Genomic DNA, 26,340 nt, shown 5'->3' on the forward strand with positions numbered 1-26,340 from the left:
TTGGCAGCTTCTTCTGGTGGAGAAAATGGCAGTTAATTTATTTGTGGGATCTAAAGGAGGATGAAGACACACAGACCTTCTTCATCCTTCATTAATCAGGGTGCTAGCTTTCTATCTATCTATGAAAAATCATCTACAAAAATCCTGTATAACAGGGTGGTCGTGCCAGTGGTTTTGCATAATTAAAATACTTCATTAATCATCACAACACCACCTAACCTTTCTTCTCTTGAGTCTCCTCGGCTGCAGTCTTGTCTGCCCTGAAGAAGATCCGGGCACTGCTTAACGAGAAGTGGAGCAGCTCAAACTCCTGAAGTGAAAGAAGGTCAAAGAGTTCAGAGTGAATAATTATTCTACATTAGAGAAATGTGAGGCAAAGATACTGTGTGAGGTGAAAGGGACAGGTGCATGCCCCTGTTCTAAAAACAACAGGAAGTTAGTTATAGTAGTTTGGCCTGGTGATTTGACCCGCTCACCAATACGGTCAGCAGTTGGAGCAGCAGTGTTTGTGACACACAGCTCATGGAGGCAATTAAGGTACTTTAAAACCCTTAGCGCCCCATTGCCGCAATTTGCATCAAAGGCTTTAACTCAGTCAAATCTGAACACACAGACAGGATACACATTTTTTTAGATTCAGTTTGCCTCACACATCCCAAGGATATTATCTCCAATGTCCGTCGTGAACAAACATCCATAAATCCGCTTTGAAATCATAGAAAAAAGATGCTCCTTATAACTCCAGAACTTATAACACCTAAGAATCATCAGGTTTTTGAATTTTCTTCAGTATCAAAGTAAAGTGATACTTCTCCGTACATCCGTGTGTGTGTGTGTGTGTGTGTGTGTGTGTGTGTGTATGTATGTGCGTGCCTGAAGGTAGACATCCAGCCTTTTCTGAGTGAGGTTCATTGTTTGCAACAACTTTTCATCCTGGCTGGCAGACTGGACGTTCTGCTCCTTCACCACAGCATTCATCTCTTTCTTGTACTTATCTCTGACGGCCTGGAACCAGTGCAGAGAGTCAAACTCCAGATACTGGTCCAGCAGCTTCAGAATGTATGCCACACCTGAGAGAGAGAGAGATACAGCGGTAATAGGGAGGAAGAAGAGACTAAGTCAACAACCAAAAAGCAGTACAAGTGTAGAGAATTGAGCTGATGTTGTATAGTACATACTGCATTCAATTATGTGTAATTTATCACTTAAGCCTACTCACCCATAGCAAAGCCATCATCTGTGAAAGCAGCTCCAATTTTGTTCTTCTTGTTGAGTTTCTCTTTGCAGCTGATTGAGTGCTCCACGAAATTCACTGTCTATGGGAGAGATTTGTTGTGTGTCCATTACTGAAAGTGCTGCACAGATTAATGATGAAGAACTGTCGAGAAAAATTAAAGCACTGCAGAGAGAGCAGGTAAACACAAACAAATAGAAAGAGAAAAGAGTGTATAGTAGCAGAGAAACAAATGAAAGGTCTTGGCACTGACCAGTGGGGGTACAATCATGTAGAAGTTCCTCAGGTGCATATTCTTGGCAGTGCGAAACTCAGGTGCAAACACCGCCACCAGCTTCTTGAAGTACTCTGTCCCCTCGGCAGAGTTGCTGGTCAGATCTCCCAACACTGAATCTAGGACACTGGAAATGACACAATGTTTAAGAAGAATTGTACAAACAACAAGTGATGTTTCCTATACATTTTTCTAGCTGTGGTGCCCTCAGGTGTAAAAATGGAATTACTTTAAAAAATATCTTGAAATTATTTGACCGTAGACACAACTAAGGTTCAGTTGTTTGTGTGCATAACAGAAATATTAAACCAAAACTGAATTCTACAGTTTAACATCTATTGGAGCTGACACAAGACTTAAAATAACCCCAATCCCACACAGAAATAAGAGCATGTTAGACAAAGACTGAAGTTATAATTTGGAGACATAAAGTGCAGGAGTTTTCACATGCCCTACCTAGCAGCTTTCTGGGTCTCCTCTGACAGTCCCTCCTCCTTCACCAGCTCCTCAAAGTTGACTATATCCTCCAGGTCGGGGACGAACCTGGAGATGACAGACAAAAAACATGCTAGTGAGATACAACAAAAAATACTTCAGTGAATATGAGTTTTGTTCAGATTTAACCTTACAGTTACTTAAAATAACATTAATGCATCCAGTTAAATCAGGTATTATAGAGACTCTCTCAAACTGATTCAGCCCAAGACCTTCAGATTAATATTACAAGGGAGCACAAATATACACTACAACTCTCTTTTACCTGATAGCACTGCTGCAACAGTGGAGGCCTCCAGAACGGATCATACGCACATAGCCCATAGCGTTGCCTGAAAGAAAACAGGGTAAGGTCTGTGTTTTTGCCTGCACCTGCAGTGGAGTTTCTAAGATTATATGCCATGCAACAGATCAACAGCATTCATGTGTCTTTCTCACCAATCTGGCTGATGAGCTGTCTGAACTGGTCCAGGTAGCTCTGTCCATCAGGAGTGATGCCCAGCTTCCTGATGCTGCGGTTAAACTTCTCCGCTCGCTCAAATGGATACTACAGCAAAAACAGACAACTACATCTGAACAAGAGCTGGCAGGGAGCTAAGTTATTGTGCCTGGTGATATGATAACGCAGTAGTTTTAAAACAGAAACTTCAGGGCGTTATTACAGGAGGATTTGACAGCTAACTGGTTCAAAGAACAGAAAATCTAGAAAAGCCCCCTGTTCCTGAGATTGGATTTACTGAAAGTCTGTGTCTGTTAATAAGAAAACTATGCTCATTGGCAGGTTCATTTCATGTTAAGCACTGGTCTCAGGCTAGTTTTCAGTTTCCATGTTGCTTTCTTTGTGTAACTGGTGTGGTAGAATGAATGAATGTGGACAGGAACTGAGCCTTTTCTTACCTTCTGATCAGACTGGTCCTTTGTTTCTCTGAAGAAGCGGATGTCCTTGATGAGTCTGGACTTGATGTGTTCGTCGTACATGAACTGACTGAAGATGTAAAACTTCTTCCGCAGGAACTGGTAGGTGAAATTCACCTGATAAAAGAAAGGAGCAGATGTGCAACAGGTGAGACAAACAAGACTTCCGGGACATCTATATCTGAGGCCCATTGAAACACACTGCCATTCCCATCAACTCACCGTGGTGTTCATAATGCCTGTGCCGTGGGTCCGGATGGAGTTGGCGATGTGACGGATGTTGATGGTGTTCAAGTGCTTGTTGTTACTTGCCTTCTCTATGAAAATCTGTTAGAGAGCAGAAACTGTATACAACTCACAGGCAACTGCTTGGTTCAAGATAGAGAAGGCGAACATGGAGGCTGCAAGTCTTACCTGGTTGTTGAGGTTATAAAGATAGCGTGAAACAAAAACGTGAATGTTCCTCATGATCTCCAGAACGTCCAAACCCTGATAAGAATGCACAGGGGATCCAGTTAATCAACCATTTATCACCTTTACTTCTTTAATTCAAACCCCCCCAACTGTCATGATGTGTAAGCTGTAACTACACAGACCTGCTCCAGGGTCTGGCTGGGCAGGTGTGCCTCCGTCATCGTAAGTCCATAGCGCTGCGTGGCGAGGTTTCTCATCTCACTGTAGGTGGCCCAGTCATGCAGAGCGACAGTGGTTAGGTTGTAGAAAGTTTTATCCAGGTAGTGGGTCACATAGGCTGCAAGGACATGAAAAAAAAAGAAGACAAATAATTACATCAGTTACACTCTCAACACCATCTTACAGTTTTCCAGCAGGTGTCGGCATTACACAGCACACACCGTACACTTTTTTTTTTTATACGGACATGACCGGGTTTCACATAGTTCTACCATACATAGTTTAATGGTGAGATACCACACAGATTAGCAGAGATTCAACCGTATTTGTGCTGAATGAAATATTGAAATAAACGCAGTTACAACTGAAACCATAACAGCACTCAGAGGGCGCACACCTCAGCCAAAGTTGTATAATCTTCTTAATTTATTTTAATACAACATTTTTACACATTTTAGTTTGCATCTGAATTTACATCAACATAAATGATAAAAACTCATATTTTCATTCAAATAAGTGCAGTAGATGCTATTAGAAAATGACTTCATTTCCCACCAAATTTCACAGAAAATTATGGATATCCTACTAAGAACATAAAGAAAAGAAAAAACAGGACTGAAAATAATCTGTGTGTGCATATATGAACACAGTTTTTCAGAACCTTTGATATGAATGAAGCGGTTGAAGAATCGGATGGGTTTGAGGGAGAAGAAGTGGGCCAGGTCCTTCATGCCAACTTTGAAAGGGTTCCTGTCATCTAGCTTCAGGTGGGTGTGAACAGAGAGACGCAGATCCTTCTCAATCTCCTTACACAACTTGTCCAGCAGGTGCTACAAGAGTTAGATGCCAGGAAGAATGAGAACAAGGTTCACAAATGTACACCAGAAATATGGAGGTTAAGGATTTGACAGCAACACTGGTAATTTGTTTGATTTGTTCAAAAGGATCTAAATCAAACGCCCTGACACTTACACCATACTGTATATTTCCTCTTTCTGCTTCTCACTCTATCCTTCAACACCCTCATTTCATTTGGCTGCTCTGTTTCATCTGTTCTCACCTTGTTGAACACGTCCATGATCTCCTTGTCATAACTCTGCAGTAGCTGGTCACATGATTCTATGTGTTTGGCATGCAACATGGAGGGCACACTGTCCCTCAGAGCACTAAACATGTACTGCTCCGGCCAATCACAGACATCATCCAGGAAGGCAGAACACCGGATTGGCCAATTAACACAAGCAGAAGAAAAACAGGTAACAATTAAAACCAAATTATAAACAAAGAGACAACAGTTTATATTAATAAGAGTCTTCCATGTGTCAGGTAAACCAGCAAATGCCAACTTCCAAAACACATTCAGCATTGTAGGTTCCCCTTAAATTGAATGAAAAAAAACCCCCAAAACAATAAAATATTCAATGGAAACATGTACTATGTTTTGAAACTCCAGCAACTCCAAACTTAAGCATAAGCACATAAAATAAACTCTGGTCCTGGCAGTGTGAGTGCAGGTGATCAGTACATCAGAGGCCAGTCTGCTTACGTGTATTCGTGCTGCGTCCACGGCGTTGTCATATACATCATCTAGGTAGATGGGAAACACAGCTCGGTGCCAGTAAAGGAAACTACAGTCACATTGCAGCTTGACCCTGAGGAATAAAGGAAAACAGTCCTTAAGTATGCCTAAAGTAGGCCAAAGAAAACATCAAATTGCTTACATGAATGCAAGGACTTTATACACAGTTCTGACAAGGTCAAACATTAGCATTCACCAAGTACCAGATGGCAGTAAAAATATTTGTTTCAACAGATAATCCATGACAGTCACTGGCCAAAGTGATGAATGGGTATTTGAGACGTTAGCATTTTAATGATTTGTGTTTTGTTTTGGCCTGTTCTCAAAACTTCTGTGCAAGATCTTTAACTATGAGCCAAATGACACCACTGCACAACACTGGCTTTCTATTACACAAGATGTTGAAAGCGGTCTGTTTCACTGGCTCCACACCAAGCAGCAGCATCTAAACTTCTGGAAGTTTTCTTCACCGCCTGGAGGCTTAATCACTTTGCCAGCTCTTGGCAGATGGAGCAAAAACGGATTGTTTCACGCACGGTCTAGAAATTTTGCACTTGAAATTTTGTTCAATGTGATCAAACGAAACGAAATCCCACCTCTCACTCAGCTCACTGATCAGATCCAGCTTCTTCAGCACAAGCTGCAGTGGAAGGAGCTCCTCGTCTTTGAAGGTTTTCTACAAGAGATTTCAACGTCAAGCTAAGAATCAAATGAAATAAAAAGGAAACAGAAGTGTTTGTATCCCATCAACCACCGACTTCTCCCAACATACCAGCTGAGTGCCGACACACAGTGCTAGAGACACCACTAGGCGTCGCTCCTTTGTGCTGGGTCCACTCAGAGCATTTTCTGCCAGCACCAAAGACGACAGCACATCCAGCCGCTGTTCGCTGTACTTCTTGTCAGATATCACCCTTTTCTTCAGGGAATAAAAACACATAGCGTTTTCATATAAAATCAAGTTAGACCTCTAATTAGAAAACTATACAACATGTCACTTATGTCACAAATCCTCCATAAACTCCTCCTGTGAATACCAATAACGTGATTTAGTATTTGTCTGTTTGTATTTACCTTGGCGTTGCCGATGGCGTTGAGGGCCTGTGACTGCAGCTGCTGAGTGATGTGAGAAACGGAGTCCGCTACAACCATGGACCGCCTGTGAAATGTGTGCTCCACAGCCTGAGGGGAGAGACACATTGCATGACTTGACCTTATTAGTTTTACTCAAACAGACAATGCACTAGCGAAAAGCATGGAAACACTCAAAGCGCACACACACACACACACACACACACACACACCTTGAGTAATTCAACCAGTCGGCACAGAGCTTTGACAGAGGTCTTGGTCATGGGCCGCTGCATCGACATGTACATGTTCATGGTGGTTTTGATAATGGTGCTGATGCTGTATGCATACAGGATGCCCTGTGAAGAACAGAAAACACAGAGGGAACTGTTAGTGAAAAAGTTATAGTACCAATTTTAAACAAACTTGCCTATAAAAGTTCACACCACTTTTTACCATGAAAGGTGTCTGTTTTTCAGGATAATCAATGCGTCTTAGGTGCATTTACACCTGGATTTAAAGACGTATTGGGAAAAAATATGCCTCGTGATGAGCTGGTCTTGTTCTGATCTGTAGTCCTTGCTAGGGGGATAACACTGTCAGTCTTTACCTGCACAAACACATTACACCTGCTGTTAAAGTCTTCTGCCAACTTGTCACTTTTATGCTCCTTGGACAAGATGGACTCCATCTTCATCATCCAGGAAGTTACAAACACGTAGTAGGACTGGACATCCCTAAAGAGAAAAGACAACAGAAACAATCAGATTCAAACCCTCACCCTCTAAAAATCTGATTTAAACAAAATAAATGGGACTGATTTTGGGCCCCACTGACTTTGTTAGTGTTTGAGCTCTTTGCTGCAGGTAGGTGTCTCTCTGCGCTCGGATGGCCTGTAGACTCTTCTTATCCATCAGCTTAGCTGCAGCTGGGACCTTAGCCATGAGGAAAGTGTCAGGAAACCAGATGATATTTGCGGTCAGAGTGACAGCTGGAACCTAGAGGAAAGGGCACAAACATGCATGATCAAGATGTTTCCGCTGTCGCGAGATTAAGAAAAAACAGACGAGGGAGGGCTGTCACAGATAGAGAAAAGAGGCAGGTCAAGAACACTGAACTACCTTTTTACAGACATCGAGCAGTGCCTTGTAGAACTTTTTGTCGACACTCCTGAAAATGTGAAAGTGAAGCACAAAGAGACCACAGACGCCAGCATATTTATCTCTCTGGTCAATCTCCGAAGGTTCACCTGAAAACAATACAAACACACAGACATATATCACTTTGAAGTTGCAGACATGAGTAGTCACAAGTGAAACAGGTCTATTCTGAGAGGAGAAACTGACCAATTTTGGACTCAACATTGGTGAATATGGTGCGAATGTTGAAGGAGAACTCCTCTGCAAAGGCACTGTTTTTGGCAACAGCTACTCCTTCCCCAGGATCATCGAATCTCTGCTCCACACAGGCCTGTCACACCGTTGTAAACATCATGAGGTTAATGGTGCTCAGAGGACATGAACAGAATATATTCAATCAAGTATTCAGTCTACAACATAATAAAGGCCTGAAATAAATGAAGTCACCTGCAGTATCATGCCATCCAGCAGCTGCCCCTCAAGCCTGAGCAGGAGCTTCTCGAATGGTTTCAGCTTATCTTCAGGAATGGAAAATTTCCCAGGGTTATGGTGCACAGATTTCAACAACCTACAACAGGAGGACGCAATTACAGAAGACTATAGCCTATATAGATCAGCTATTAAAGCAAGTGTGTTGAAATAAATCAAACTACTATATAGTTTAATAAATTAGGTATAAATGCAAAAAAACTTAATGTATGTAATAAAAAATAAAATAAATAAATAATAAAAAAAAGAATGGACATATATTTTAATTAAGATGAAAACTTTGTAGGACATCATGTTATTACTGCATATTAATTAACATCTTGCTTTTGTTTTTTGACAGTTTTTCTTGGCTGTATGACTGGTTTCAATTCACTTTCATAAACTAGTGAGACCTTTCCTTCATGGTCATCCAGATAGTTTAAAAGTTTCTGAAATGTAGCTTTTCCTTTATCTCACTGGTTGCAAAAGTTGTGTGTGAGTGTCTGTGTGTTAACCTTTTATACATCTTCCAGTGATCTTTTAGGGTGCCATGATTTTCCATTATTTCATCGAGTGTGAGCAGCACCACTAACAACTCCCCGAGGTGTTCGTACACTATCTGCAGAGGAAACACAAAACACACATGGTAAAAACTATTTAGAGATAGAGAATACAGATTGAAGACATAAATAAAACTAATTAAAACTTAAAACCCACCTGGAAATGGACACCTGACGACTCAATGATTTTTGTTGCACCCCTAAGACATGAGAGGAGAAATGCTTTTGTACATTTTGTTTTGCATTGTGAAGTGCATAAAGGATCTTTTGACAATGTGGGTATTTAAGCCAATACAAGTAGAACAGTGTGTTCACTGTGTAACATTACTTGCTTCAGTTGATGGATCTTACTTGTTGCTGTTGTAGAGGGCAGCCAGCTGATGAACAATGTTGACCACCACTTCATAACATCTTGACACAAAACAGGACAGTTCCTATCAAAGGACAAAGAGTATAACTATCAATGTTTTCTGGATTTCAATAAACTACATTATGACAAAGTATTCATTGCCTACCTGAAGGAATGAGATGAATCTGCCCATCTGAATCTGGCACTCTCCTTCAAGAACACTGGTGTCAGACACTGTAACACAAGTGTACATATACCTCTTATTTTTATCAATTAATCATTAGTGTATCAGTGTATCATTGAGGGCAAACCTAGAATAAAAGTACATAGTAATAGCTGACAGATTACCTCCCTCTCCATAGTACAATAAGCCATTGTAGAACTTGGTTTCTGCCTGCAAGGGAACATAAATTCAGAGCACAGTATCCGAATTTCTATCTCACAGCACAACACAAACAAGTGATATCAACATCTGTTTGGGGAGATGTTGCTTATAGGTCCCTCTGGAGTTTTAGCCCTGTAGTAGCGTTATTGCGCCGTTTTTGTATGAGTGGGTCCTTGTTTTGTTTAACTTGTGCACGTAGGTGAAGCAATACACAGGGTAGAACACCAATGGCGTCACACTAGTCCACTGATAAACAGGTGGCGGAAACATGCCAAGATATGCAGCAACACGCCAGTCAAGGCAGGGAAGAAGAAGACTGCAAGCTAGTAAACATGGATGTAAACAATGTAGGATTTCAAATTCTTTTTTAAAAATGTATTTATTTATTTATTTTTAAACCAGCTTTGCAAATCTTTTATGAGGAAGGAAATGCATTCATCACATTTGTTTGACCCCAAGGATACACACATTTTGGTGAGTAACACTGAATGTAAACATAAGCAAGAGTAGGCAGATATGATGAAAAAGACAAACCAAACTAACCTTACAATAGCGCAGAGTGCACCGTTTTGACCATGCTTACCTCATACTTGAGCTTCTTCACTTCACTACAGAGAGCAGCATAAACTGTGATGACTTTATTCAAAACCTGCACACAACACAAAATAATGGTCATTTAAAGAAAAAACTTTGTGGACTTAAAAACATGTCGGTTTGTCTTTATTTACCTTGTTGTCTGTTTTAATTAACTCCAATACGGATGACTGCTCATATGGGAGAAGCTGGAAGAGAGCAGAAAGAATTAGGAAGGAAATTACACAAGTTTAAATTGTGTAAAAACAATGTCAGTCTTTTCAGGTTGATGTACAGCCACTAGTTTTTTGTGTTTTACCTTCAGGGCGATGGGGTCCAGAGTGAAGTCCCACACATCCCCAATTGAGTCATCCAGAGCCTCCTCGATACCCCTCAGCTGAGAGGTGTACTCCTCCAGAAACTTGCTGTAGTTCTTCAGTTGAACCTCTGTGTGTATTTCTGTAGGGTGAAAGGTTTGATCAAGGACACTGTAGTTGGGCTGATGCTGCGGTTCAACTCTGATACTGATGTAAACATCTATTCTGTTACAGCGAGTTGGCAGTTAACAGTACCAGACCTATTATTTTTTAAATAATTACAATTTATGTCTTCTTCTGGACTAGATCTGAATTTCAGGAGACAGAAATAGCAACAAAACAAATCTCCAAACCCATTATATTTCTATGGGGAGGACTGGATATTGACTGCAGGAGACCTGACACACACTAAAATAAAGAAACACTGCCATTGTCCCTTTTTGTTTGCTTTAATCGAAGGAAGTTGGCGTTACAGTCCGATATTTATGCTGTTTTTTTTTTTTTTACTATGAACTACTGTCAAAATTACGTGTCGTTAAGCTGTCAAAGTAATCAGCTGTATGTGACTGATGGTGATGATTTACGTTAGCTAACTTGTCGCTGTCACTTTATTTTACGAATTGACCTTTTAATTACAACTGGCCTGGGTACGCTCGACGTTCAATATAAGTAAATATTACGCGAAGTAAATTTAAAGGTGTCCATTTGAGAAGCATTTGTTTACAATTAACAGTAAGAGTTGTTCCGTGCCAGCAAATAGACGGTGCCCAGTGGCAGAGCGTCTTGCTAGCAGCGGAAACCAGCACTGGAGGCTAGTGTAGTTAACTTTAGCACGTCGCTAGCATTTTTCACTGCAGGTCGGGACTAGACGCTGTACTTACTTTGGGAACCGTCATCAAAACGGTCAAACTCCCAGTCAGGTGCGATGGTTTCTACCGCCATACTAACAGCATAGATGACCCAAAACACTGCTGTTAGAAAGTGGGACAACACGGTCCCATGATGGGTCTCATGATTTTGTGAATGGTCGCTAGTGCTCATGGGAAATGGAGTAACTAACTAGATAGATAGATAGATAGATAGATAGATAGATAGATAGATAGATAGATAGATAGATAGATAGATAGATAGATAGATTTTATTGTAATAATGTTTGTGTTTTGTGTGGTTTGTGTTTTCCTGTTGAACTCTTTATATTTGTAAAAAGGCCCATCTAGGGACAAATGCAACCAACATAGGCCTTTAAATTCTGTTGTATATGTCATTGGTCAATGCTTTGTCCCTATAGAAAGAAACACTATATGTGAAGCAGCAACAACCATAACAACTAGGCTATAGGCCAGCATTGAACTGCTCATAACAAAGAAATGTAAAATATGTGTGTGTATCCTGCTGTCTGTCTTATACAGGCTATGCAAAGGCTGTCACTGTATTTGAATATGCATGCACTGGACATGATAGAGGGGGTGAGAGAGTGAGAGTGATGTGTGTGTGTGTGAGGGAGGGGTAGGCTAGGGTAATGTCACACTGGAGACTCAGCACACCATTCAGAGGACGACAGAAGCCATGAGGAGGAGTCACGGTTAGCAGTGGAGTGTCAGAATAGATGCCTCTTCTTCTCCCATGGTTTCACAATAAGGGTAAGGCACTTCTTCTACTATTCTACTCCTAACTATAGACCAAATGTTGCCCAGACTATCAGATTAAATATGTATACAGTGTATATTGTTTCAGTGTTTTTATAGTTCTCACTTATTTGTATTTGTATTCTTTTAATTGCAAGTCGACATTTTTCTATTTTATTTAAAGTTATTTTTTTAAACCTATCTGTATATACATATTTCTAACAGAAAAATCACAATTCTTCTGTTTATGTACTTTTTTTGTTTTGTTGTTGTTGTTGTTGTTTTTATTTCACACTTGCTTTGGCAATGTAAAATGTTTCCTATGCCAATAAAGCCCCTTTGAATTGAACTGTATATATATACAGTATACTGACACACTGATTGAAGCAGTATCTGTATAAGTAGAGATGTTGGAGAGACAGAGAAACTAAGCATTGCATTAATTTGATCTGAGAATTAAAACTTTATTGTTTACCAATTATTTTGTCCTCAACCCTTTGATCATGATCTTGGAGATGATTAGACTGTAGAAATCCTTTCATTGTACAGTGTCTGTTTGATGTATGATGCTTTCCTTTATAATATACTCTTGTGCATCTGCAGATGAATTAGTTTAGCCTTGAATGATTTAACAACTTTTTGGCTCACAACAGTGTGGTACTTGAAACTTTTCTGACCATTTTGTGGGTTTGATGATTAGAAGTTGCTTGATTTATCACAATTATGAATATTTTAGTTTAAGTTTCTTAACTGCCAAACTGTAGTTTAAACTATAGTTTATTCAAACACTAAAGTTACCATTCTTTCAAGCTTTTTCAAGGGGATAAAGCACATTATTGAGACTATTTTTGATACATTTTGATACACCGTTAACAAGTCTGTTTGTTGACATGCCAATTTCTGCATATTGTGTTAAAAAAAGTGAATAATTTTGTACATTCCTCGAGTACAACCTGATTACCTCAGCTGTTTAGTACCTGGTCATCTCTTAGGAATTCCAAATTCCTGTATTGTCTCAGTCAGACAAGGCCGCCTCAGTGTTGCTGAAGGGAATCAGGCATGAAGAATGATAATGCAGGCAATCTGTGCCATCAGATGACTCTGAAACAGCCTTATTCAACAGCCAAGCTTTCTACATGCCAAAGTCGCACACTTGATTTTTCACGTAAATAAGTCATATAATCACATAACTTGTCTGCGTGATTCAAGACTTTATAACTAAATGTTGAGCTTTTGACTTTACTTTTACAGCTGTTAGTACTGTTATGCTGTTATACATTGCTTAATTTCTGCCTCTGTGCAGTTGATGCTGTCTTTGCTGTCACAGGAAAACAGGACACGGCATGGGGACGTTTTTGGTGTGGTGGTGATATACAAGGAGAACTTATGAATTGATCTGTTTTAGCAACATACGCTGTTAGTTATAACCACTCAATTGTGACTCATCCTTTTTGGGTTTGCTCATTTTCTTTTTAGGCCAACTGTTTGTGACCAGTGTAGATGCCACTGTTTCTCTAGAGCCAGAGCTGCAGGAATAATATCCTGTCAAATCTCAACTTTACACCATGATTGTCCCAGAGTCACAAGATGAGAAACTGCCCCCAAGTGGCTCTGTGGGCGGAGTCACCAGCCAACAGTACAGATCCATCCCGTCCTTATCGCAACACTCTGGAAGTCCACAACATTTTAGCACCAATGGGAATATTTCACCTGTCAACACCAGTCTCCATTACGAACCACAGGAGTACACTGAGACAGACTTTCTGCTCCCAAATAAACTCTACAGTAGCTCAAGGGTCAGTGGATCCATGAGAGCAGGTCCAAGATCCAAGGATGCAGATGGCTCTGGTGCACCTGCTGAGTCAGTCTGCTCCATGGTGCTTCAGATCCTGGTGCCATTTCTGCTGGCCGGGTTCGGGACAGTCTCTACTGGGATGCTGCTTGATGTAGTTCAGGTGAGGAAACAAAGGAAAGCTGAGGAGGACAAAAAAGTGATTTAGAGTTTTGATGATCTTTGATGAACTGAGGTCATCATTTCTTGGCTTTCCAAATGTCTGGTTACTAGAGATGAAGAGAGTTGAAGCAGGTGCAGAGGGAAAAATGGGGAAAAGGAGAGAGGGAGTGGGATGAGATCAAATTATGGACAAGACAAGACAACAGAAGGCTGTTGAGGAAAAGAAGAGTTGATGTAGGAGTGCTAGGAGAATTTTGAAAACTTTATTTTGTTAGTGTAGGCTGGGGTTCTGCTGTTCTGAGATCAGTTTGGGGAGAAACATGGGAACTATGAAATAAACAAAAACTAATTTGAATTTCTAAGTTGATGTGTTTATTTTAAGTGAAGATCACCTTGACTGAAAATAAAGATATATGGTGGTTCATCTTCTATATTAAGTTTACGACTGTGTGTTTTCATGGCAGAACTGGGACGTGTTCCAGGAAATCACAGAGATCTTCATCCTGGTCCCTGCAGTATTAGGCATGAAGGGCAACCTGGAAATGACTCTGGCCTCTAGACTCTCGACTGCTGTGAGTGTGCGCACGTTAACACAAACACACACACACACACACAAAGACACAGAGATGTGCACGCAAGTCAACAATTTAATCCAATACACAATTACAAAGAAATACCATGAGGCATAAGTGAGATGTGTTTAGAACATTACATACAGTATAAAAGAACACCTAACAAAATGCAGTGAAATATAAAAAATGGGCAGAGATGGGCAACAGAATTGGAGTGAAAGGGAATGATAAATACATTGATTGACAGGGTAACAATAACCTCTTTCTCAGAATTATATTTTTGCCTTCTTGCATCATGGGTTTTCTGTCCTTGCGTGAAACTCCTCACAGACCTGTGAAGACCACAGTAGCAGAGCAACTCTCCTGCAAATTAAATTGGACAAATTAATGCTACCAGTAGTCCCACAATTCAGATCATCTGAAATGAAATGAAAATGTTAATGATAAAATATTACCATAATTATTGTTAATTAAAGCCTGATATAGCTTATTCCTCAGTGCCATAGAGCTCCATTGTTGTCCAAAAGCTTTTCAGTGAGCCACACTGTTGCACTGGGTGACATGTTCCTTCGTTTTTTGTTAAAATATCCAAGAAAAAAAAATCTCAATTAAAAAACTTTTGTTGTGTGAGCTGGTGTTGTAACAGTATGAACAATATTTATCTGTTGAGATTCAAAGTTCATTCTTGACTTTGGAAACACTCACCTCAAGATCCATTTAGTAGCTTTTCTGAAGCTTTCAATCCTATCACATGATCATCAGCAAATTGAGTTTGCCCAGTTGTCATGGAAATACAGACTAATTTTTAATGAGTTAATATATACAGTATTTGATGTTGTCAGGTAAATGCAGGAAAAATGGAACCTGCCAGAGAAAAGTGGATGTTGATCGTTGGGAACCTGGCACTCAAGCAGGTACATTGTTTTCATTTGAGAAAAGAAACTTTATGTGGACTTCATCTTCCAGTTAACCATTTCATAATTTTATAGCAATCTACCAAGACTTGTGGATATTTCTTACAACCAGCCTCATTTTACAGCTGCAAGCCACAGTGCTCGCCCTGTTAGCCTCTCTGATGGCAACTCTGTTGGGCTGGATGGCAGAAGGAAAGATGCCCTTTCATCACGTAGTGCTCCTGTGTTCAACCAGTGTTTCTACTGCCTTTATTGCTTCATTGCTGCAAGGTAACAACACAACCTGCCGTCACCTTGAACCACCGTCCTTGACCTAGCCTTGAGTGCAAAAAGATTTGGTGAATCACCCACCTACACACATGACCATGACCTCAGGAATCCTCACTAAGTTTAATTAGCTTCAACACATGCATTATACTTTTATAGGTACCGACCCCTGTGTTTCTGTGAAATCCATTCTCTTTTGTCCTTCCTCTGTTTTGGGCCAGCTTCATACATCCTGTCATTCTTCACTGCTGTTTCTGTATAAGGCTACTACCAATTAATTCCTTCTTTTTTTATGCCCCCTCAAAGTTATTTTTTGATCTATTTTCCTAGCAAAGACTCCCAAATTTCTCAGAAAATGTTCTTTTTGTGTAGTTAAGTGAGCTGCTTCCCATGATAGAAGGGACTGTGTCAAGGTGCATCTTGGACATTTAAATCAATTCTGCATGGGGGTTTATCATTTTTTGGTTGCAGTGTCTTTTGATCAACCCACAATTTGAATTTCGGCATTGACCTATTATGACAAGCTCAGTGCCACAGAGGCAGAGGTGTAGCTAGGAATTATGGGCTGCATGCCCATAAGAGGTACGTCTAGCCCCCCCTTTACTTTCCTTTTTGCCCAAACATCACCTTTATTTTATGTACAATCAAAATTGAGGAGCAATTATACTTAAGTAAAGAGTCTAGGGCCATTCAGGCCATAGTTCCATTCAGGTTGAAATTAAAGTAAGCTTAAGTTCATGCTTATGAATTCTTTCCAAACTCAGGACTGATCCCATGTCACCTCGTAGATTAAGAACTTTACCTTGTCTTTAACCCTCTCTAGGTATTATTATGGTGGGAGTGATCATTGGCTCCAAGCGGATGGGAGTCAACCCTGACAACGTTGCTACACCCATGGCAGCCAGCTTTGGGGACCTTATCACTCTCGCCTTGTTGGCCTGCTTCAGTCAGTGGTTCTACTCATTCATAGGTAAAGAGAGATGAGGACAACAAGATGATCTGGTAGGCCAATTTGAATCTGTAACCCACACCAGAACAGTGAAGGATAATACACTGGTTGTTCTAGGAGTCAGAGGTCATGTAATTTTCACTTTTGGCCAACAGATGGCACTTGTGACCCTGGAACTAACACATCCATAAAGATCAGAAACCTAACATAGCTTTGGACTGAATTCTGGTTGAAAATAAAGGTATGAATAATGAGCTTGTTTCCTGACAGATTTGTATCCCTATGTGCTGTACCTGGTGGATCTGTTATTTTTGTGCCTGATTCCTCTTTGGGTGGTCATCGCCTCCAAACATCCAGCCAGTCACATCCTGCTCCGCACAGGCTGGGAACCAATCGTTACAGCAATGGTCATCAGCAGGTACTTACCTTAGTCTCAGCTGACTTTTCAAAAGCTTGGACATGTATTCAGACTGCTTAAATGTTGTACATTTAGGTGTGGTGTGGATTTTGAAGTTTATAAATTCAGTAAATTATTAGTTTTTAACATTTTTCCTTAGTTTTAAAAGGTTCAGACTTTGAGTTTTAAAATAAAACACTAATCTTCTCCTTCCCTTCACTGTTTGCAAAAATACAGATTTTTACAAGTTGGAATTTATATTTTTGTTTAAAGGACAAGAGTTAAACTCCATTGTCAACCATATACTGAGCTATACTGCACACATACTGTATAAATTCCATAGTGTATTAAATCGACCCTATACTCTAAAATTAGCAAGACAACTCAAACTAGCAAGACAAACAAACAGTTTCAAAGAAAAATGTTGCTCAAAACTGATTAAAACTATTTAAATATGATGTGACAGAGAATACAAGATGACTAGCAAACAGCAGCTAGTTTAGCAAAAGTACAAACAAAATGGCTGCATACTTATCCAAACTGTGTTCATTTTAATAAAAGGCTTTACATGCAACATACAGTAAAAAAAAAGAAAAAAGCCCAACACTCTCTTTTGATGTCTAAAATGTCTCTTTTCATTTAGGCTTTTTTTAAGTGTGATGTTACCCTCAGTGCAACATCACACTTCTTTCAAAATGTTCTCCTGCGATCCTTTATTGTTATGTTGAGCCTCTTAATGTGTTATAGTGCATGCAGAATGCATAGAGCTTCTAAAAACATGTTTTTGTTTGTCTTCCTTTTTAGTTTCGGAGGACTTATTCTGGACAAGACTGTGTCAGATCCAAACCTGGCAGGAATCATAATTTATGCTCCAGTTATAAATGGTGAGTTGTCCTCTTTTGAAAGTGCAATTATGGGCTACTTTTTGTGAAGAAAAAAAAAGCGTTTAGATGAATAGAGTCATGGATGAGACGTTGTGTCTCAGGGTATTTTGCTATTTTTCTAGCATGTGTTGATACACAAATCACCATCCTTTCATTTCCCAATTGACATGTGTAAATTCCTAAAAAAAAAAATGTTACTCCTTAAGAATTAAGAATTGCCTTAAAACACTGTTGTAAAACCTGTATGTTCATTTTGGAGAAGTCCTGACTATAGATGGGAAGCTCATCAGATGTCAGTGCCTTAAGTCATAGAAAGGGAGACATAGTGCATATTTATGTTCAGAGGTCAAGTTACCTTAAAGGGGAACAATTTTACACATCAAAGTTGCATTGTGGGTAATGTAGGCGCCAGGTTTTGAGAAGGAAGAAGGATGTGTGGAATACAAAAAGATGATATCTCAGGTTCTGCTAAAATAAACTCTGCTCCCACTATTGGTATACTGTCCTTTCTTACTTAGCATATTTAGGACTGCATTTACTTTCTAAATTCAATTCAATGGCTTTATTGGCATGAAAGTTTCAAAAACTATTTTGCCAAAGCATCAAAGTACAACTTTTAGGTTAAATATCGGTCAGTCCATATTGAAGTTGCATGTGTTACAATTTGTAGTATGTTTATCTATAATATATCAATTGGACTGGGACCACATCCGTTTAGAATATTATTGTAATGTACAGGACAGGGCCCCAATGAAAAAGAGTTTCCAGATGTGTCTTGGGGGGTCCAGCAAAATAAGATCAATATGTTTAGAAGATAACCAAGAAGGGTGGCCCCAATTTCTAAAATGGTATATATACGTTAAGCTAAATTCAGCCTGATTGAAGATCGACTCGTGGTTCTCTGTATGTGCCCTGTCTTGTCATCTCTCGGCAAAGAATTTTACCCATCAGCAACTCACTTTAGAAATCTCACATAGTTGATGTGCTTCACTTCTTTCCTAATCAGGTATTGGAGGAAACCTTGTCTCCATACAGTCTAGTCGTATTTCTACCAATTTGCATTTGAATTACTCACCTGGAGAGGTTCCTGAAGACCTTAAGAGCTGCTACAGCCCTTGCCGCATTTTCTTTGGTTCAGGTAAAGATCAAATGGTCAAAACATTTACATAAAGGCAGTCTGTTGCCCCCTCACCTAATACACACACACCCACACACAAGCTGATGTTTAGCTTTGTCATGGCAGGAGCAAACCATCGATCTGCTCAGGTCCTGCTTCTTTTGGTCATTCCTGGTCAGCTCGTCTTCTTACACACTATTCACCTGATGAAAGGAGACCACACTTTGCCCAGTCCTCTCTTGACTGTCGCCTTCTTGTCTGCTTCCCTGATTCAGGTGGGTCAAACGTGTGGTAATTTTCTCACTGCATACTTCATCACTGTTTTGCAATATCACTCGTGCCTGTCTCTTAGGTCTTCTCCCTGCTGTGTACAGCTGACTCTATGGTCCACTGTCTATGGCGGAGGGGTAAAGACCCCGACAGTTACTCAATACCCTACCTCACAGCCCTTGGGGACCTGCTAGGGACTGCTCTCCTCTCTCTTGCCTTTCTTGTGCTGTGGTACATTGGTGACTCAGGCAGTGTATAAGTTCAGAAGAACAAATACAACAAAACATCACTTCTAGTAGTAAAATAATAAATACAAGGACAAAGAAATATTTTTCATCAAAAGGCAGTCAGCCATTTATTCTTCACATTTTATTTCATCTTTGTCATAATTATCCGACGAACAGTGGCACATTTACCAGATGTTTATTATGTTAATTAAAACACTCATTGCCATTTCTGTTTCATAGCAACTTGTCAGAGACATGGATGCACACAACAACAGAACTTAAGGCTCATAGAGTTAAGTGCACTTCATTGTAGCACACCTTTTGTTTGTACGACCAAGGTTTTGTCACTTTTTACTCATTACATCTGTCATTTTTATAACTTTGTGGACACTGAACAGAAGGAAATGAAAGCAGAATTATATGTCCCTGACTTAGAATGTATTTTGGTTATTATTGTTTAAATTAAAAAAAAAGAATGTTATGTATCTCAGTTTATTTTGTAGTGGGCATACAGAAAATCATTCTGGGCATGTGGCGTACCTACGTATCACATAGAAAACATCACTTGCTGATTCATAGATCACTTCTATACTGGCAGAAATTCAGAGGTCCTTTGAACATTAGTATAACAGGCAATGTAACTAATTTGTATTTAATCTATTTTTTTATGTTTTTGGATATGAATATATATCTATACATATATATAGATATATATTGTGAAGTCAGACCTTGTGTAATGTGATTATAATTTTGTTTCACTCGACAATAATGTATGTGGAGCTTGTGATCACATGATTTGAGTCCCCTATATCACCAGTGAAACTAATGCAAATTGTGTTGCTAGATCACTTTGATCACTAGATCAAAAAATATTTAAATAAATGCAAAGAAATTGTACGTTGGTCCACAGCTGAGTTTTTTTTAATGTATGACAAGCTCCTTATTCATTTTTATTTTTTCTAGATTGACTTTGGTGAGTGAGTGCATTCAGTTGTGTAAAAAACCTTTTTCCCATTATGTCGTATGCACTACCTGTGTAACCTTCAGTAGCTTTTGCAGTTTAACATATTGGATACATGGATACATTTGACATGAAATAATTCTGACCAGTAATAAGGCCAAGCTCCCCCATATTAATGCAGGTACCTACACTATCCTGAAAGATATTTATTTACAGTCACAGTGCACACCTCCCACCACTGAGAGAGCTACATTTACATTTATTCATTTGGCAGATGCTTTTGTCCAAAACACCTGCAAATGATCGAAGCCAACGTAGATCAAGGAGAAGCCTCAGTTCCATGTTCCACTTGACGCAAGTGATAAGTGCAAAGGAAATGACAATTTTTTTAGGGCGAAATAGAAGAAAAGGGCATATCAGGGTAGTAGGTACTCTAAGAAGCAATTTATGAAGACAGAGAAGGATTCTGCTGACCAAAGGTCATGGCCTGTCTCTTTCAGAGCCATAGTTCAACTCTGTCTCCTGGAATGACTGGTTAGTGCAGCTGTCCTGATATGGCTGAGCTGACTCCGTCGTCTCCCAGGAGACCAAGGTCGAAGGAAGATATGCTGTACTCTGCCTCAGACTCAACAGATTGGCTGACTGTCTCCCCATAGAATGTGTTGGGTGTCAGTACACAGTGATTCACTTATCTTTGTTCTCCTCGATTGAGCTTCAGTAAATGCTTCTGGATAAGACAGCCAGGTCTCCTGAAACTTAACTAGCTCTCAAGATTTCCTTCACAAAGGGTACAAATCATATATTAAAGTAATGCTTATCTAATGCATGACTCATGATAATTTAATGCATGAATTAATGCAGGATGTATCATGAATTCCTGTTGCTCACCATTAACAAATGATCAAGTCACTGTGACTTTATGTGATTAGTTCACACTTAATAGATCATCAGTTAAGGAATATTAATTCACAGTTACTTCATACATTAACTGACACGTAACCAAATTAGCTGGATTCCTCTTACATAAAAGTTTATGTTAGGACCATGCATTTGCTCAGCCTCTCTCACAAATTGTATTTGTGTTGTTGTGTAGCACGGTAGAGAAAGTTGCACTAAAATCAAAATCAAACCAAAATCATCTGGCAGCATTTGACAAATTAGAGGAGATGTTATAGCTTGAGGTTTTGTCATTTTGTCATTTCCTGTTTTATTTTGTAGTATTCTCCTCCCCTTGTGTGTCTTGTGGTTTTGCTTCCTGTCTTTGTTTGCTTTCCCTCAAGTTTTGATTGTTGGGCCCTCCTTGATTGTTTGCACCTTTATCTCGTTGTCTCACCTCCCTTAGGGTATTTCATCCAGGTCTTTTCCTTTGTTCATTGTTGGATCATTGTGTCCCTGTCATGTGCGTGTTTCTTTGTGCCATTGTCAAGTGGCCAGGCAGTTGTTTCTGCTGGAATTATTCTTTGTCTCCCTTGGACTGTGTCTGGATTCTGGACTTTGAACTTTGCCTGATCCCTGTCGGATTTGTTTAGCCTTGGACTAATTTCCTGGTTTCAACCACTACCATCCGGTAACCTGTTTTCTATTACCTGGACCTGTTTCTACCTACCTGCCTGTTTCCTGTTTGTTTCCTGTCTGCCTGTACCCGCCTGTAAGCTACATCAGCAAATAAATGATATGCTGATGTCATCTGGCTACCTCATCCACATATTGCTTCCTGGTCTTCTGCATTTGGGTCCTCCTACTACACCTCATAACAGGAGAATGATCAGACACATTTAAGTGCCACTGCTTTCAACAACAACACAAATACAGTAACAGAAGTTCCACCGACTAATTTGTAAATACAGTATGTCAAAAATACCATTAGGTCTATTCTCAAAAAAATATTGAGCTTTTTTTTTCCAGCAAAAAGGGGAAGATGACTGTGTGTGGGTGAAACAGATATAGGCTCTGTTCAGACTGCAGGCGAATCTGATTTGTTTCTCAAATCAGATCTTTAAGACAGACTGTCCGTAGTGCTATTTAGAGTTCATTTTACCTGTCTATTTCATCTGAAAAACACAGTGGGGGGGACGCTGTGTCTCACTGCGATGACATTAACAAGATATCATTTTGTATGATTGATTTAGCCAACCCTTGTTGTAAGGAACACCATGATTCTATACCATTAGCGGTTGGCATTAGCAAGTAGCTTACATTAGCTTTTGGTTAGGGTAGCAATAGCATGACAACAGTAGGAGTTATAGCATTTAACAAGCAGCATGTGGGCTGTACATGATTTACCTTCAAACGACTGGGCATCCAGTGCCTTCCACTATGGCTTCAACAGCGCAGTGGCTAAGCTGCTACGCCAGAGAAGGCTGGCCTGTGACGCATCGATCCAGACGGTCAATCCACTTTCTACTCCGCCGGTCGGAGCTCGACCAATCAGAAATGTTCAGCACAGCAAGCCCCACCCCAAAAGTCCCGGTACTTCTGAAAAGTACTACCCCCTGAGCAGGGACCTTTTGGGTGGAAATGCAGTTAGCAGAGAGTTCCTCGAAAGGTTCCTAGTCCCTGGGGAAAGTTCTGCTGTCGAAACGCAGCTTCTGTTCCTTGAGAGGGACTAGCGGTAGAGGTGATCGGACAAGAGCCTGAGGCATTCATTCTCCTGCCAATGCTGATGTCAGTGTAATGTGAAAAACTACAACCTGTGTTTTTTTTTTTTTTTTTTTAAATATTGTAATGATAATAGTCTAAAATTATGTGAAAATGCATAGTTTTTAGTCAAATAACATTTTCTTGGGGGAGGACTCCTAAATCCCACGACCCCCCCCACCACAGCACCAGAAATCTAGGGAAACCCTGCATAATGTGTTTTATGATTAAACTGTTTACTAGAGCACAAAAGAGCATAAACTTCTTCATAAATTTAGCCTCTTCATTTTGCTCTCAAAGTGCACCAGGTTTATGCATTTAACTTTAAAATGTACAAAATGTTCTTATGGGGGAGCTTTTTCCTGGACCCCCCTAGAGCAGTGGTTCTCAAACTTTTTCACGCGTCGATTAACCCCAGCAGAGCGAAACTACGATGTTGGCAACAGGGAGCTCCTCGCTGTCAAAATGGCACTAGAAGAATGGAGATACTGGTTGGAGGTGTCAGAGTTACCTTTTGTAGTGTGGACCGACCGTAAATACCTAGTCTACATTCAGTTGGCCAAGAGGCTTAACTCCCGACAGGCTCGGTGGGCTCTGTTCTTTGGCCGCTTCAACTTTTCCCTCACCCACAGGCCGGGATCAAGGAACATCAAACTGGACGCCCTTTCTCACCAGTACACGGGCGAAGACTCCTCCCCTGATCCAGATTCCATCCTCATGTATCATTGGCAATCACATGGGAAATTGAGGCTAATGTGAGGGAGGCCCAGCTAACACAGGCCGACCTGGGTAATGGACCACCCGACTGTCTGTTTGTCCCCGACACTACACGTTCCCAGGGCACACACATCCAAAATTTCCTATCATCCTGGTATCAGCCGCACCCTAGATCTCTGGTAGCCCACCATGGAGGTGGACACTTGGGCGTTTGTGACTGCCTACACCGTCTGCGCTCGAGGGAAGTCTTCACATCGTCCTCCGGCTGGGTTGCTACGCCCTCTGCCTGTTCCCAACCGCCCGTACATAATCATTTTGACCTGTGCTGATGACAAGAACATATTTTCCTTGTTGAGATTGTGAAGACAACCATTAAGTTTAGATTCAATTTAGATTCAAAACTTTCTTGGAATAACTTTTGATGCACTCAAATGTAGCATGTATGGGTTATTGAGTTTGTTATATACCAAAGTTACATATACTTAAGTTAAAATCAGTATAAAAACAGAAAGCATTATGATGACAGCATGATGTACTAACTTGAACTGTACTAATAGTATTCTGTAAATATACTTTCATTAACTCCTGTTAATTAACTTAAGGTTGTAACACAGTATACTTATCAAAAATATAATTTGAAACATTCTAATTTATACAAAACCTGAAGAATCTGAAAAAAGAAGACAAACAAAATTCTTCAGAACTCAATCGAAAGAGTCTCAAAAGTAGTGTTACTTAGTCAATACTACATAAGTGTATTTTCAATAAGCTTGCTTCCAATATATGTATTTATATTCAGGAATTATATTTTTGGAAAACAAACTTTTAAGAATTACTTCTTAGATATTAAATTCATTGTTGGGGACATTAGTAATTAGGGAGGGGGACTACTACTGTGTTCCCTGACTTGCCAGCAAGTTATGGTGGGTATGAAAAAGGAGTTTCAAAGTTCCAATAAAAAGTGCATTCTTGACTAATGTTTAGTAATCAAACTTTGTTTTCACATAGTCTATATAAATGTAACGTTCCCCACTGTGCAGCAAGACACAGGTTCCAAATGAATGGTTTAAGAGAGTAAAGTGTTGACTGACAGTGATTTCAAGACTGCAGGATTATCACAATTTTCTTGGAAACCAGTTTATATTTTGTTCTACTAGCATACCAGAGAAGGTAGGCAGAACAGCAAACTGCTGCAAACTGGTTGACTGGGCATCTGCACACAGCCGACCTCCATAATGGAGACAGCTAGCACACAGCCATGGATAATTCAAAAGACACAGAAGAGCAGATATCTAAATTGAAGAAAAACCACCAACACAACCCTACCCGCAAGTCTTGAGAAAACCAGATGGAGAAAATAAAATTAAATGGGAAAGTAAATAAATAGGGGAATTAATACAAATGTAAATAAATACAGAAGCTAGTTAAAACAGAAATATCAATTTGTGTCACATTTTATAAATTATTTAATGTCTAAATTAATTCTAATATTTTTGGTGCATTTAATGGCATATTCATTTTTTTATTGAGTCATTTATTTATTTATTTTTGATTTTGGCAGTTCCGGTCCTCCATACAAGTGCATTCAAGTCTGACACTGTCCCATAATGAAGGAGACATGGAAATCACTTTATTTTTGGCCAAATCATACAGAATTTTATTGATTGGATATTATCTGTGTTAAATACCAATACACTAATCAATTTTCTAACCGGTATTCTATTAGCTACATTACCGGCAGTGTAAAAAGGACTTGGCAGCTAATTAGAACCAAGCATTAAAATACAATCCAAAGTGGTCTGTAGTTGTTGAGCCTTCCTCATTCTTTTAGTGTATGGATAATCTGCTGTGTAACATTTGTTAGTGACGTAGGGAAACCTCCCTCAGGGCCAGATGGAGTTAGGTCCCCTACCTCAATGAAGAATTACTACTTCAATCAATACAAACAAACTGTAGAGTTCAATATGATATAGGTTTAATGTAACTTCAAACAAAGTACATGTCTAAACCGAGTTGGGTCCCAGGAGCAACTGAATGGGCTCCAGTGTGCACCTTCTTTATATTATCCCTTTACTCCACCCTTGCTCCTCCTGTTGTGGGCATTCAATTAGGCCTACCTCTCTCATTCTTCACCTGTCCACTTTTGACACCATTATTTCTTATCTCCATAGAAGTTGTTTTTTTAAAAACAGCTGCAGATAGCTGCGATTTCCTTTAGATGGCATCCTATGCACATTCATTCTCATTTGATTCTTTCAGCTGTAGCTACTTCACAAAATAGCTACTTTATTATTACATCGTGTGGTTTTAATCACAAAGCACATTTCTTGCAGTCAGACAGTGAACTATTCAGTCAGAAAGTGAACTTACTCATGTACTAAGATTATGGCAAAAGGGGAAGCCATCTTACCATTGTGTGCATCCATCCATCTGTAACTCAGGCAACTGCCCCAGTTGGGAAGGGCAGAGTGCCTTCTACATGGTGGATACATCACAGGTATGCAGGAGTGGCAGATGCCTTCACCCTGTACACAACATAATTTATTGCTAAACTTAATTACTTAGCTGTTTCAACAGTAGAATATTTCAATATTATTTTCCTTCCACATTAGTATGTGAATGTGTGTTTGTGTGTGTGTGTCCCTCTGGTCTGCATGTTGACCAGAGGGACAGAGACACAGGATGAATATCTAAACTCTTTAAAGGAACTTTTACAACAAAGAATTAAAAAACACAGGTACGAAGTCTATTAAAGGAGAGGACATGCGGAAGTGAACATGTGTTCACTCCATTTCCTCAGCGTTCCCTCAGTGAACTGATGCTTAGAACCACCTTGCATTTTAAATAGGTCGGAGGT

At 39.8% G+C, this 26,340-nt stretch overlaps 2 protein-coding genes across 6 annotated transcripts in view; one reads left to right on the forward strand and one right to left on the reverse strand.

The window, feature by feature from the left end:
- Nucleotides 1-11,032, reverse strand: part of washc4 (WASH complex subunit 4) — a 12,113-nt gene extending 1,081 nt beyond the window's left edge. The window contains exons 1-33 of one of the 3 annotated variants that reach the window (XM_044191935.1): nucleotides 10,874-11,032; nucleotides 9,995-10,134; nucleotides 9,831-9,884; nucleotides 9,686-9,751; nucleotides 9,066-9,111; nucleotides 8,884-8,951; nucleotides 8,720-8,802; nucleotides 8,526-8,568; nucleotides 8,324-8,427; nucleotides 7,788-7,908; nucleotides 7,548-7,671; nucleotides 7,323-7,450; nucleotides 7,039-7,199; nucleotides 6,812-6,938; nucleotides 6,435-6,560; nucleotides 6,205-6,312; nucleotides 5,903-6,049; nucleotides 5,727-5,806; nucleotides 5,098-5,203; nucleotides 4,612-4,728; nucleotides 4,213-4,381; nucleotides 3,515-3,669; nucleotides 3,333-3,407; nucleotides 3,141-3,245; nucleotides 2,901-3,035; nucleotides 2,442-2,550; nucleotides 2,269-2,335; nucleotides 1,965-2,051; nucleotides 1,488-1,635; nucleotides 1,220-1,316; nucleotides 874-1,070; nucleotides 220-310; nucleotides 1-10 (exon numbers count right to left, since the gene is read on the reverse strand). The exon at nucleotides 1-10 is cut by the window's left edge and continues 1,081 nt beyond it. In XM_044191935.1, the coding sequence (XP_044047870.1) occupies nucleotides 1-10; nucleotides 220-310; nucleotides 874-1,070; nucleotides 1,220-1,316; nucleotides 1,488-1,635; nucleotides 1,965-2,051; nucleotides 2,269-2,335; nucleotides 2,442-2,550; nucleotides 2,901-3,035; nucleotides 3,141-3,245; nucleotides 3,333-3,407; nucleotides 3,515-3,669; nucleotides 4,213-4,381; nucleotides 4,612-4,728; nucleotides 5,098-5,203; nucleotides 5,727-5,806; nucleotides 5,903-6,049; nucleotides 6,205-6,312; nucleotides 6,435-6,560; nucleotides 6,812-6,938; nucleotides 7,039-7,199; nucleotides 7,323-7,450; nucleotides 7,548-7,671; nucleotides 7,788-7,908; nucleotides 8,324-8,427; nucleotides 8,526-8,568; nucleotides 8,720-8,802; nucleotides 8,884-8,951; nucleotides 9,066-9,111; nucleotides 9,686-9,751; nucleotides 9,831-9,884; nucleotides 9,995-10,134; nucleotides 10,874-10,934 (3,455 nt within the window). In that variant the 5' untranslated portion in view covers nucleotides 10,935-11,032. Of the gene's footprint in view, nucleotides 14-219; nucleotides 311-873; nucleotides 1,071-1,219; nucleotides 1,317-1,487; nucleotides 1,636-1,964; nucleotides 2,052-2,268; nucleotides 2,336-2,441; nucleotides 2,551-2,900; nucleotides 3,036-3,140; nucleotides 3,246-3,332; nucleotides 3,408-3,514; nucleotides 3,670-4,212; nucleotides 4,382-4,611; nucleotides 4,729-5,097; nucleotides 5,204-5,726; nucleotides 5,807-5,902; nucleotides 6,050-6,204; nucleotides 6,313-6,434; nucleotides 6,561-6,811; nucleotides 6,939-7,038; nucleotides 7,200-7,322; nucleotides 7,451-7,547; nucleotides 7,672-7,787; nucleotides 7,909-8,323; nucleotides 8,428-8,525; nucleotides 8,569-8,719; nucleotides 8,803-8,883; nucleotides 8,952-9,065; nucleotides 9,112-9,685; nucleotides 9,752-9,830; nucleotides 9,885-9,994; nucleotides 10,135-10,869 lie in introns of all 3 variants that reach the window. The other 2 variants (XM_044191934.1, XM_044191936.1) reach the window with 2 other exon arrangements.
- Nucleotides 11,033-11,209: 177 nt separating this feature from the next.
- slc41a2a (solute carrier family 41 member 2a) lies at nucleotides 11,210-24,844 on the forward strand. 3 transcript variants are annotated; one of them, XM_044191940.1, is made up of 11 exons: nucleotides 11,210-11,632; nucleotides 13,094-13,572; nucleotides 14,036-14,143; nucleotides 14,986-15,057; nucleotides 15,183-15,327; nucleotides 16,148-16,294; nucleotides 16,544-16,691; nucleotides 17,475-17,554; nucleotides 18,561-18,692; nucleotides 18,798-18,946; nucleotides 23,399-24,844. In XM_044191940.1, the coding sequence occupies exons 2-11, from the start codon at nucleotides 13,183-13,185 to the stop codon at nucleotides 23,465-23,467; spliced, it is 1,440 nt and encodes a 479-aa protein (XP_044047875.1). In that variant the 5' UTR covers nucleotides 11,210-11,632; nucleotides 13,094-13,182; the 3' UTR covers nucleotides 23,468-24,844. The 3 variants fall into 3 exon arrangements, with proteins under 3 accessions (XP_044047875.1, XP_044047873.1, XP_044047874.1); XM_044191939.1 differs by lacking the exon at nucleotides 23,399-24,844 and adding an exon at nucleotides 19,024-20,065 and having other exon boundaries at nucleotides 11,219-11,632; XM_044191938.1 differs by lacking the exon at nucleotides 23,399-24,844 and having other exon boundaries at nucleotides 11,211-11,632; nucleotides 18,798-20,065.
- The last annotated feature ends 1,496 nt before the right edge of the window (nucleotides 24,845-26,340 follow it).

This window comes from Siniperca chuatsi, linkage group LG4 (assembly GCF_020085105.1).
Source record: "Siniperca chuatsi isolate FFG_IHB_CAS linkage group LG4, ASM2008510v1, whole genome shotgun sequence".
Taxonomy (NCBI): domain Eukaryota; kingdom Metazoa; phylum Chordata; class Actinopteri; order Centrarchiformes; family Sinipercidae; genus Siniperca; species Siniperca chuatsi.